The sequence below is a fragment of the Phallusia mammillata genome, chromosome 8 (assembly GCF_965637545.1).
Source record: "Phallusia mammillata chromosome 8, kaPhaMamm4.hap1.1, whole genome shotgun sequence".
NCBI classification, from domain to species: domain Eukaryota; kingdom Metazoa; phylum Chordata; class Ascidiacea; order Phlebobranchia; family Ascidiidae; genus Phallusia; species Phallusia mammillata.
The window spans coordinates 12,413,927-12,426,994 of record NC_137259.1 but is presented as its reverse complement, the minus strand read 5'-3'; the positions used below and the strand labels follow the sequence as shown (position 1 = coordinate 12,426,994).

Genomic DNA, 13,068 nt, shown 5'->3' with positions numbered 1-13,068 from the left:
TAAGATTTGTAATTTTTACGTTGCGTGATATTCGGTAAGGAAATGTGTATTATGTTATTGTAGTTTCAGTTTTACATGAATCAATAGATCAATTTTTTCTAGCAATAATAACAAAACCAACTCTTAACGTCAACCTAACATTTTGTCAATTACGGCTGAAACTAGGCTTGGTGCCACAACAATCACATTCCAAAATGTGGTCACCTTCAGAATTACTAGTTGCCATGCAGCTGGTATTCCACAATATTGAAGTTGACCTACGAGTAACCCGAAACAACGGATGTGTGATTATGTTCCAAGATCTTTAATTAACTTGCGGGGAATTCCAGCTTTGCCTTGTGCTCATACGGTTCGCTGCATTGATCGCCGAAAATATTCGATTTTGTGAAAAGCATAGAACTGGAGCCGTGTGTGCGGTCGTTTTAGTATCTTAAAGCTTATGGAATGCCTAGATTTTAAAGCAAAAATGTGCAGAACACTAAATTTATTTTGCATACACTATAGCATAGGGTTGCCATTCGTCCGGATTTTCCCTGACATGTCAGGGAATTTAGTGTTTAAATCTGCGTCAGGGAGAAATGTTAAAATGTACCTAAAAGTCCGGAATTCAAGAAAAATTAATTGTATATATTATAAAATTAATGTACCAACGGAGAAAGTTTCTAGTAGATAGCTACAACCGCGCCTATACCATGAAACGATAAGAGGTAAACTGGCGGCGCGCAGGTTAACGTACCTGTTACTGTTTGATGTGTGTGCGCGCGTAACAATACCTGTTTGTTACTAGATGTTTAACAATATGCGTTAAATACACAAATAAAAATCCGCGTCTCAAGAAAACACAGCATTCGAAGCTACATGAGAACGTGGGAACTTTCATTTAACTGTGTACCTATTATGCAGGGAACTAACTCACAACTAAAAGTCGAATGCGTGAGACATCAGAACATTTTTACAGTGGCATTTTTCTTCAAATTCAAAAAGGTCCTTGTGACTCCCATCGTTTAATTTTTTTGGTTAAACTTAACTAAACAGAAGCCTGCGCAGAAAGTTAATTGACAAGGATCAGAGTATCGTATGTAACGTTTTCTCGTGTCGCTGTCCGTGTGGCTTCCCAATATTCTAATTTATTCCGGAATAGAAGTGTTTGGATCGCAAAAATGGTCAACGCAGCGGTTCTCAGACTGGGGTCCACGGTCCTTTAGGGCATTTTGCGAGGCCCTCGAAAAGGTGGAAGTAATTCTATATCCTTATTTTATCCAGTTTGTGCAACTGGATAAGTTGAAATCAAAGTTCAAGTTAGAATCGACCGACTCCATTGTTAAACAATAGGCTTTATTGCATGACAACTAACAAAAATGCAATTGTTCGCGCACAATTGTAATGTTTTTGTCCTGTCTGTGATGTCAGATTTGGATCATTGTTATGCGCAATTTTGCATAACTATATAGCTAAAATCCTGCAATCAACTTTCGTTTTTCTGAAATACACACTCAGACACATTTAGACTTAAAGTTTGAGAAAAACTGGGTTCACGCAACCGAGATAAATTTTGTCAGGGATTGTGTTTCATAAAATATGGCAACCCTACTATAGCATATATTGCCACTAACAAAAGATTTCCTAATTTGTATAGTTTTTGTATCATGGAACTTTAAAAAAAGTATATTAAATGGTGAAGAAAGCTAAAAATATTTTTTTGAAAGTGTCTAATTGATAGGATTAACATGTGGCCAAACAAGTGACAACTGTAGGACTAGAAACACAACATAAATTTGAAACAGAAAATCGAGATATTACTGTGTAGCCTTTATACTCTGTATGCAATTAAAAGCATCGTACATGTCAGAATACGTGACTAATTGCTTGGAATTACAGACGAATAGGTTTTTTGGATAAAACTAAAAAATCTTGAGTTAGAAAACATTTTCTCGTGGCAGACTTTGCTATACCTTAAAAACCACCTCTTTGAGTTCATTTTTGCCCAGACAATCTGGACAAAGGATGGGCCTGCCGCTTTACAAAGGTGACATCAGCCACATAGTCAATGGTGATGCAATAATTGGCGGTGCGCAGATGTCTTGCTTCAGGGTGTTGCCCACTTGGCAAATGTCGATGGTTCAAGTACCATTGTGCTGCGGTTTAAATTTCGCAAAGCAGATGATATCAGTCGAAAATAATATCGTCGAACTATACAGTAGGCAAAAAGAAGCTAGATTAAAACTACATGTGTTTTGGCGCTGTAATTATGCTTCAAGACATAAGATTACTGGGTTCTGTAAATGGTTAATTTTAAGAGAAAACTTATTTTTTTTACTGGTCTTGTATTCTTGTATTTGTACGTTTTGCAAAATGCTAAAAAAACTTATAGATTTGAAAACGATCTTTATTCAATGTTCTGAACGCATTTTTCTTCCTTTTTATTGATTCAAATCGCCGAGGGAGGAACAATTTATTTCTGGCTGCAAACCTCAAGTTGTACGTATGTGGTGCTGAGAATGACAAGTCTGTAAAATGTTCCACTTGATGCGTCTGCAGTCTTAGGTCGTGGGAGAATCCAAAATGCCACGCTCACCACATCCCACAACAAGTTTAGAGCGTTGATGATAGCCCTGGAGTGCTGCGTTACACAATCACGCGGTGAGCTCAAAATGCAAAAGCGTCTCAGTCGCAAAAGAAAAAACAGTAAACAAGGTCACAAACATACATCTTAACTGACGTAGTGATTACTGGGTTTAGCTGTCAAAGCTTATGCGTAAAGTTTGCGTAAGAGCGTTTATACATCCGTCAGCATCAGTTCATAATTACATCCTGCTCACATTTAACATTGAAATGTAATGTGTTCGATAAGGCAAAGTACCCACCAAGCGCTTTGTAATTTTGGTTTATTTTGGGGTATGTTAGTGTGGAAACCTTACAACTACACGATTGAAATACCAACCTGAAGACTACTATGAGACAAATTTGTTTTTCTAAAATAAAATAAAAATGTTGATCAAGATAGCTAGGCCTACATGTTTATTTTTCTGAAAATATATGTCCGATATCTAAAGTTTTGCGCCGACTGCATGAGTTTTAGTAACATATACTTTTTTCTGCAAGACGCTTGCACTAATAAGGTATTACGTGTACTTGGTGTTGCGTCACTGGAGCGACAATGACGTTGTTTCAGATTATCTACATCTACTCACGTCACTGGATACGCTATTTTGCAATCCCCACCTATTTGTTTATCACCCTAAAATATTTTTTCTAGTTGCTGCTCTTAGACGCTCAGTTTAAGTTTCGGTCATGTGCGAAAAAATCTCAATCTGAAATTCTGCATGAAAAATATTTTCATTTAATTTGCGAAATTGTAAACATAAGTTTTTTAGTATATCTATCTCACAAAAATGTTCATGTGTGAGAGTCAGGTATTTCAATTACTGTCATCTGATAAGCATCTTACATTTCTTTAAATGAGATATATCGCATTGTAAAATCATTATGGGATAGGATGAATATGTACGAAACGTTTCTAAGTATAATTTTAGCGCGAGCGTGGGCGTTAATTCTAGGAAATCAGAAAATTATTCATCGTTGTTAAACGCAATGTACCCCATTTGCCCTCTCCCCAAAAAATCGGTTTTAGTTATTTTCAGTGAGTTTGGAGGTTACGTAAGGTTTGTATGTTTAAGGTATCAGACATAAATTCGACTATTTTTCATTTTAAGTCGACACAACTTTACGCAGGGACTAAGACCTTACCTTCAATTTATAATACAGTGCTGTTGGCAGCAGTGAAACATGCTGCACCCAAGATTTGCAAAAACAAACAAGCACTGTGCGTTGCCCTCAAATTCTTATTACGTGCGGTTTGGGCGACAGGCGAGAAGCCAAGCCTTCTCGGGCGCGTCCTTGTTATCGCGATAGCTTGATCAGTTTGTGGCCCCGGGCTAAATCGACCAAAATCACAGCCGCAACGTGCAGTTTGTCGAACGTCAACGCTACGGATGTCTTCATTTGTTTCCTATCGCCTGTCACTTGCTACTTACAACAGCCTATCCCTTTACAGCAGCGTTCTTTCAGTATTTGTATTTAACTCCCCGAGGTGTTTTGCGACAATTAGTTGATTGTCACTGTAACAAACGAGGTCTTCATCTTGCGAAGAAAAAAGGCAAGTTTTAGTTCAAAGACAATCAAGGGATTCTAACTACTTGGAAAATAATCAACCATTGTTGTCATATTGCAGTCTGGAGGCCAAGGCAGGTGACAAACATTGTGGTTTATATTTAGTGCGACAGTAAATTGTCAGAAACGTTAGTCTTGAATCAAAGTAGGAAGCAAGTCAATTCGCCACTATCGCAGGCGACTGTTAAGCGAGGAATTTAAAGTAGCTTGAGTTTAACTATAAGAACCAAAAAACAGAAGTGAAGTAATAGCAAAGGCAAGGAAAATCGCGGAACATACTTACAAAAAACAATTTGATATAATTTGCGAAGTGATACGACAGACCAGAAGATTTTTTCAGACTTATATATATACACAAAAATAATAGTTTGTTTGTCAACTGGTTAATGACTCAAAAAGATTACCTGTTTTTGCAGGTGAAAAACATGCAATTTCATAAAAACATAAAATAATAAATTTTAAACTGCTGAGATAAATATTTATTCAAATCAACAATAATTACAAACAGTTTGTTCAAATCGACGATGTTCTTAGTCTCAAGATGTCCCGAACAAAAGAATACCTCTTGATATCAAATCTTTTTTACTTTCCATGGTCGAAGAAACGTATTAAACGATGCATCAACAAGGCCCCTGCTTTGGTGGTGTGTTTTTTCCTGTTGCCAACCCTCTTTTCAGCAGTTCAAGGTAAATACATCTCAGTCATTAAATATTTCGAAGACAGTTTTGTTTTCCGTTTAACACGACATTTTTGAACTTTTTATGTAATCACTTAAATTAAAACACAACTTTTCCACTACCATGTATGTTTGTTGAACGTTAAACATCGTTTCAGTTATCTTGACAGATGTTCGTTGAAAAATCGATTGATATTCCAACGTTATGTTGTCAGTAAATTGCGGGAAAATTTGCTGGATTTATTTACTGATAGAGTTTGCGACATGTTTTCAACATTTCCGACGCTAAAAAACAGTCGATTAAATAATTTACTGCGGTAGAACAACTTTTTAAGAAAGCTGAAAAATAGTTGCATTTTTTAAGTAGGGGCAGATATTCTTGACACGTTGTACAAAGTGTTCTTTAGTAGTAGCATACATCTGAAAGTGTATGAAAGCGAACATTGTCTTTTGTAAAATCTTGCAGCTGTATGAAACTTAAACTAATTATTAGTGATGTACCGAATCGGCGAAATTTCGATTCGGCCGAAACCGAATATTCGGCGGTTTTGCCGAATAAATTCGGCCGAATCAACCGAATCATTTATGACGTCACGCGAAGTCGTACGGTACGTGTTGACATGAAAACATAAGTTTATCTACCAGGCAATTAGTGCAGAATGGTTGTTTCATCCTTATTTCAGTTCTGAGGGGTTTAACATTGCCTTAAGCATAATTTCCAACCCGGCAATGAATTACTATTTAGTTGTCTGCAGTGGGGAAAACGATAATGTGGTAAAAAATATAATAACTGACAGGATTTACGTTGGTACTAAGCAGGAAAGACACGCTCAACGCTTTAAATGTGTGTTCATAAAAGATTCGGTTTCAGCCGAATCGCAACAAATTATTCGGCCGAAACCGAATCTTGGCAAAAGTGGCCGATTCGGCCGAATAAATTCGGCAAACCGAATATTCGGTACATCTCTACTAATTATATTTGAGTCATTTATCATTTTTTTTTTAATTTCACCAGCCAGAGACAAAAACTAGAACTAAAAAGCTTTAGGAGTTGATTTTTTTCTGAGTATATATATATCGACCCTTAAACATACAAATGCGTCGTAAATAAAATTATTCTTACAACTTGCTAGTGCAGGTATTCCAAAACCGGGTTTAATTCCAACATTTACTGCAAGACAACAGACAATTGAAAGATTCGAGTTTTTTGTTGCTTGCGTTTCGATGTCTCGTGGTTCAGCTGTGTGTACGTGTTTATGTATTCTGCTATCTTCTGCTTACCGATACACAAAGTTTTTACATCAACTTTGGGATTAGAGTGTCTTCAGGCTGACTCTGACCCAACTTGACTGTGGCAGAAGTCTGTGGTTGCCTAGTTTACATTTACATGCTGGATTTTGAAATAGGGTGCGGTAATTTAAACATGCGTCAAAATTTCATATGTCCGCAAATTTGTTATTAGGTATTATTGCCATTTCAAAAGGTTTCTATAATCTATGTAACTGCGTGTTTAGGTTTTCATAACAATCATAGACACCAAGTGCTTGAAAACAAGCAGTTTCATGGACAAAGTTATTCTTTTAGCAGCAGAGGTGACCCGACATGTACACGTTCCTGGAAAATCAGTTGTTTTCTAAACAGTGTCCGAATATTAAAAAACTCCATTTGACTTATCTCGTGTTGTGACCAGTTTTATGGTAAACATTGAGGACGGCAACGCCTCCAGGAAATTTTCGACACCACAAATTTGTTGGCAAATTTATGTGGTTAAGTTTGTTGTGGCTTTCACTATAGACATCGAGCAAAGGTGTACATTAGCCAACTAGTAACGGCGGTCTTTCATTAACGCAACGTTGATATCCTGTCCCCTTCTGAGGCTTGGGTGTCTTTTGCCGTGACGTAGAAATGTAATTGTCGTGACTCGAAAGTTTTTGGGCTTGGTCGAGGTGTACAAGCCGTAATTAACTTCATGGCTGTTAGGTGGTTGGCGCGTTTTGGTTTTGCTTCTTATTATAGCTATCACGTTTGTCTTTTTATCACCTTTACACATACCATCGTTTTATGCTCGTTTAGATAGCTGCAGCATAATTATGTGCAATGAAGGTATGAATTGTTGCACTATTTTTACATTAAGATAATGTAGTGTATTCTATTTTCTTCCAATTTTTACTTTGGCGCCGACTTATCCATAGGAATTTAGAACCTTGCCTAAATTTCATAGAATCCCATTTGCATTTAACCGAAACCAAACATTCCAATGTGTCATTTTGACTTGCGCAAGTCCTAAAAGCCGTATATTGTGACGTTAACCTGTCGCTGCACACGCTTACGGCTACAAAAACACCTTAAATGTCATATTCCGACGTAACACAGGTCGTTCAAACTATCGTCAGTCAATGCTTTATCTGTCCAAACCAGGCAATATTGTTTGCGTTGGCTGCGGTCAATATGTGGCTCGTTTATAAAGAAGTCAGATATTTTTGTCGATACAACCAGCTGTAAACTTATAAGCGCCATTTTGTATCTACGTTATGACGTTGTTAAGCTAGCTTCGGGTTAAATATATTTGTGACTTGGGATTTTATTGGCAAAAAATGTTACAAAGTACAGTTAGTGTGTCCTGATAATAACCAAATTTATGCAGCTAGCGCATTTAAAATATAGTGACTCAAGCTCAAACTTGGACAACGTCGTTTGGGCAATTAACTTGACCTTCACACCTTTGCGATCTCTCGAAAATCGTTGGCGAACAAATTGCAGTGTTTACGTACAAACTGTCGGTTGTCGAACCTGGAGCTCGTGCCCCTCCAGGCAAAACACGAGCGATCACAAGATGACACAGACACCCTTATTAACAATCAGAAACGGGATGTTTTTGTGGCCACGTGCAAACACGTTTAGTTGTAAAACACGATTGGGCAACATACATAACCAATTTCACACAATCGTTTGCTTTGCACTGCGCATACAGCAAGCCTTTTGTACTCAAGTCTAAAAAGCAAGATTATTTTATGTTATGGTCGTTATTGATTTTACAATACTTTACAATACGTCGACTCGAAAGTCAACCCTGTGAATTACGTTTAAGTTGCCAAATTACAGCTTTCCGATTCGCTGGAGGCCTTTTTGGTTTAAGTTGTCGCACAATTTGTATCAAAACATGTTACCTGCCAACCAACCCTTTAAGCAGTTTAAATTTACAAAACCCGAATCATGTTTTTAAATTTAACTTCATTGCAATGCTGTATGCCAGAGGTCGGCAACCTTTTTTTGCACTGCGCACCAATTTTAAACAGAAAATTTATCGCTGGAATTGTATGAAATTTTATGGGCAAACAGAGCAAATGTTTTACAATGAAAATTTATTACAGGTCATATTAGTTGATCTTGGTAACATGGCCGTATGCAAGAGCTGCTACCAACATGTTTCAAAGCATTGAGCCTGGAAAGTATACGACCCGGTAACAAACTCATCGACGGCACCGGGCCGCAATGCTGCACACTTTAGAACAAAAAAACATTGTTGCTATATTATGGTGCAAATTTTTTTCCAATATTCAACCATATAAATTGGGCTTGCGTAGTAAACAGTCTAATATAGCTATTTATGTATTTTCAGCGACAACAAGCTTGCGGCGACACAGCAGCTATTTTCCGCACATATCTTATGACCGCCAGGTGTCATCAGTAAGAGATGTCAATGTAGATCAATCTAAAAATCGTTTTGTTCGGGGAACCGTTCTGTTAAATTCGATCCGTCGCATGTCGAAAACTCGCACAAAACGACAAACATTAGAAGATATCCCTGATTTCGAGTTCCTTGAATTTGATGAAGGTAAGGATAATCGAAAAACTGAAGCAGCGTTAATGTTAATGGAAAAAAGGCGATAAAAATCTTTTGACATGAAAAAAATTATGACAATTTTCGGCTGATACCTACTACTTTCAGAAGTACAATAAAAATATGGCAACAATTTGTATTGTGTGTTTACCTTTGTGTTCAATAGGATATAGCATCTAATATCATTTTCCTTCTTTTAGGTTTACCAGGGGCACGCTTTTCGAATGCCTTTCTCCACGATCCAAATCCCACGACAGTCTCACTCATCTATAATACCAACATTCCCCCCACCGACCCCCCGTTTTACCGCAACTTATCAAATACGGATTTACTATCTATGTTTTTCGGTAACAATACCAACTTTCCCTACGAGAGGCTTCAGCCGCCAGAAACTGAAGCAAGTGGCGATTTCGGCGAAGATGTTTTTAATCCGCCTATTGACGAAGGGGAAATAGACACGTCAAGGCAAAACCACGGGAACAACGACAGTGTGGCTGCCAGTACAATCTCTTGGCAGGACTATTTTTATGACCAATTCCGAACCTCGCCATCAACAACTGTGAATGCATCCACATCACAACCGTTGACAACGTCACCAATGGCTATGTCATCAGCCACGACAATACCCGATTCTGTAACAACCAAGAAAGCGGTAGTGACGTTACCGGATATTTCGACACCGCTTACTTCGTCAGTGGATAACCTCACGTCGAAAGAAACAATTGCTACTACTTCCGAAGCAGAGCAAATAACAGTCACTAAAGGTAATTGGTGTTAAAAGGTCTAACGTGATTATTTATTAACTAGACTTTTCAGAAAGCTTCAAATACCAGGCTTTAAATTAAAAAATGGAATTTACCCGCACAACTTTAACCCTGACAGGCTTAAACTTCGTCTGTCAACAAACAATGCCAATCTCGCCAGAACGGAATAATACCGTAATTGTATTCAAGACCGCCACCCCTGCAACCGTATCGCTCGAAGCCCGGGGCGACATTCCGAATTACAACTGTGCATTTCGATACAGTTCAGCAGTGTCACATTCGTTTTTCTGTAGATTTCATCTCTACTTCCATGTTGGTGAAAACCTCAACAGAAGATAATAGTGAAACGACTTACGTTGACGCCGATTTCGGCCCAACTGGAAGTCGACATCACAAAAAGAAATGGCGGACCATCGTCATCGCTGTTCTCGTGCCTGCCCTAGTGATTGCCATAGTGACCGTGCTGGCTCTCACGTGGGTGTATGTGCTGAGTGCGAGGTGGAAAAGACACAGACGAATCGACGTTGAAGCTCAACCTGTAAGTTACAACTGAAAAAATATAATATAACGCATTTGGTGGCTATTTCGTGATAAAAATGTCATCAAATGTTGGTTGGTATAAGTTTTGCAAAAAAGAACCTACAATGCATTGTGTTAAATAGGGGCTTTTTACCAATGTGCCTTGCGCACTTGTGATCGAGCCATGAGAGATTGACCAGTGTACCGCTAAATATTCGTTTTTGCAGAGTCATCCTAGATTTAATAGTTCAGTAGCGATGACCAAGTTTTTGTGCGCATGACATTGCTCAATCTCTATTTTGATCCATTTTCGGCCCATCGGTGTCTAGTTTATTGCATTAAAGAAAATAGATTATTTTTTTGTGTGTGTTTGCCTGCCAAATGCATCACGAACCCAAAGTTTGTTACTGGGGGACAATGCTTTAGTTGAGAAACCTTGATTTAGAGCAGGGGTCGGCAACCTTTTTTGCACTGCGGACCGTTTTTGAAACTAGAATTTTATCGCGGACCGGTCTTCAAAAAACTACATATATTTAGCAATAAAAACGCCTAAATTAGTTTGTCATTCCCGGGATACATGGGCAAAATGTTTAATAGGATTTAACCTGAAAACCTATACGGCCCGCGGACCGGCGGTTGCCGACCACTGATTTAGAGCACACTTTTACCCAAATCTTCGGGACTGGGTGTTTTGTTGTATACCGTATTGCAAATGCCAAATACACAGAGAAAGAAAGTCGAACAGAACATCACATTTTGCATTGTCACACAGGTCACAAATGGACATTCACACGAAAGACCTCCTGGCTCAGGTTCATCTGATACGTCATCTATGCACGTTCCCAAGCGGAACGGGTTGACCAATCACAACGAAGCGTGGAGTGAGAACGGGCACTCGGTGTCGCCCAGGTGAATTTTGCGAGGCGCCAGTCAGATCTTTTATGCAATTTTCTGACTTCGACACAGGATGAAAGTCGGGACTTTTAATCGGAACTGTGTGGTCAAATGAAACCGCAAAAGGTATAAAACACTTGACATTTTCATCCTGTCTGGACCTTGGCGGAGAAGTAGTTACATAATTACAGAAATCGCCGATATTTTTATTAGATGTTTAATTCCGAGACCTGCTGTCAATTGTCAATATATTATATGGGTGTGTCAACATCAGCCTTTCAGTTTAAAAACATTTTCGACATTGTGTTTGGTCATATTTTAGCTCACCAGCACATTTTCGAACTATTTTATGTTACATAGTTTGTCACATCTGGAGATTTTAAATTGTGGCGTTTAAATGTTCGTATCTTATTGAAAGCCATAAACCATTGTCTAACGTTTATCAGGGCACACACATATGGCGCTTTTTCATGTTTTGAATTTTCTTGTATGCTGATTGGTCGTTGTAACACCAACAAAAGTGGCAACTCTTTGTGATAGCTGCTTTTGCGACACAGTCGTACTTTCTTCAATTTTCCCTTTGTATGGGTGTTCTCTACCACCTTGTGTTCTACACAGGGTAGGTGTTTTATATTGCTATATTTTTTGCCTTCTTAAATTTAATGACGCGAGATAATTTCATCTCATAGCTGCCAGACATTTCCTATGCGACTGTTTACTATTTTTAAATGTCAAATTGTTTTTGATGCACCGCAAATCGAAAGATATTCAATTGCAATTGTGCACATGCAAAACATGAAGGTTTCTTTTTGTGAACAACTTTTCAGGTTAGGTGACATCCTTGCTTCAGTAACCATGCAACCCTTGAGTATCCTATTCTATAGGGCGACATCATCAGATCACGTTATGTTTTTTACATTTAATAACGCCAGGATGAACTAGACTTTGCTCGATGGTAGTTTGTACCCTACGTACACAAAAGCCCTCAAAGGCGAATCGTTTTAAAAAAAATGTTTTGCTTGAAGTTTGCCCGGATATATTTCTGTAGAGACTGTAGACCAGGGGTGGGCAAACTTTTCAGTGCAAGGGCCGCATTCAAAAGTTCTAAATCTTATCGGGCCGCATAGTATTTCACCAACGGCCGCCAATTGCTTGCTTGTTTTTGTTTTAAAATAACTGGTGTAAAGAATTAGGTTTATATTATATATATACCATTTAAAGCCACCTAAAATGCTTAGATTAATAGTTTCTAACATGGTGCATAAGTTTAGCCAAACGAAGCTGATTGTTTATGACATCATAATCTGTATTGTGACAATTACTGTGCCTGTTTTTTCGGATTCTTTGCACACAATAAGCGGATAAACAGGCACCGCATATAGTTAATAGGTTGGTAATCTTTTTTCCAGTCACACGAAATCTGTTTTTAGCAGTTTAAAATAGTTGGCAAAATAGTTTTAGATACGTCATGGCCTCCAGTGCATGTATTTTAATAAACATGGTCACAGCCGCACAAACCCGTCTCCGCGGCCGCATGTGGTCGTACACGCCTGATTTAGCCCAAAATATTAACATAGCATATTTTCAGCTATAAACATAAATTTGTTGTCAGTTGATTGGACAAACATTGGTTGAAACGCTACAATTGTAATTGTTTCAAAATAAACAAGCACGTTGTTTTGTTAATAAATTCCTTGCGCCAACATTAAACAATGCGAGCCGCATTTAGTATCCATCTTTAGGTGTTGTGCGGGTCTGTGTTAACGATTCTGAAGCTATTTTTTGTCTGTTTCCAAAGTACTGCAAAGACGTAAACTTGATCCAAAGTGACCAAAGTTTTCGCGTCAACAGTGCAAAGTGGGCTGTATTTAAAAACGTGAATCGCTTTCACTTTTATCGAACGAAGAAATTATGTCAAGTGACGATTTGTATAAGAACGTGGCAGGAACAACAGGCTAAAGCACGAAAAAAGTATCTGTGTTTAGTTCCAAAGTATGGTACGGTTACAGATACTGCACATGGTATAGGTATCGGCAAGTCGCACCCGCGGTATTTATTTTTATTTTTAAAAACTGTACGCCTGTGCTTATAATAACTTACTATTCAGCGTTGCTCGGTAACTATCTTTTTAAAATTTACTAACATTTGGCGGGCCGCATGCGGCCCGCGGGCCGTAGTTTGCCCACCCCTGCTGTAGACTGTAG

The 13,068-nt window shown here is 38.3% G+C and overlaps 1 protein-coding gene and 1 long non-coding RNA gene across 2 annotated transcripts; one reads left to right on the top strand and one right to left on the bottom strand.

Annotated features, from left to right (window-relative positions):
- Positions 1 to 1,774: 1,774 nt before the first annotated feature.
- LOC145204033 (uncharacterized) lies at positions 1,775 to 4,087 on the bottom strand. Its single transcript, XR_013853435.1, has 2 exons — positions 3,748 to 4,087; positions 1,775 to 2,620 (listed from the first exon to the last, which is right to left on the bottom strand). It is a non-coding gene; the product is annotated as an uncharacterized LOC145204033 (long non-coding RNA).
- A 471-nt stretch (positions 4,088 to 4,558) lies between these two features.
- LOC145204031 (uncharacterized) lies at positions 4,559 to 11,660 on the top strand. Its single transcript, XM_080076435.1, has 5 exons — positions 4,559 to 4,856; positions 8,466 to 8,681; positions 8,888 to 9,451; positions 9,745 to 9,989; positions 10,743 to 11,660. The coding sequence occupies exons 1-5, from the start codon at positions 4,712 to 4,714 to the stop codon at positions 10,881 to 10,883; spliced, it is 1,311 nt and encodes a 436-aa protein (XP_079932561.1). The 5' UTR covers positions 4,559 to 4,711; the 3' UTR covers positions 10,884 to 11,660.
- Positions 11,661 to 13,068: the final 1,408 nt, after the last annotated feature.

What these genes read in the sequence shown, in the direction of transcription:
- LOC145204031 (XM_080076435.1), top strand. Translation starts at nt 4,712, where the DNA reads ATGTCCCGAACAAAAGAATACCTCTTGATATCAAATCTTTTTTACTTT. An exon ending in CCTCTTTTCAGCAGTTCAAG is followed by an intron (nt 4,857 to 8,465) that starts GTAAATACATCT and finishes ATGTATTTTCAG; the next exon opens with CGACAACAAGCTTGCGGCGA. An exon ending in GTTCCTTGAATTTGATGAAG is followed by an intron (nt 8,682 to 8,887) that starts GTAAGGATAATC and finishes TCCTTCTTTTAG; the next exon opens with GTTTACCAGGGGCACGCTTT.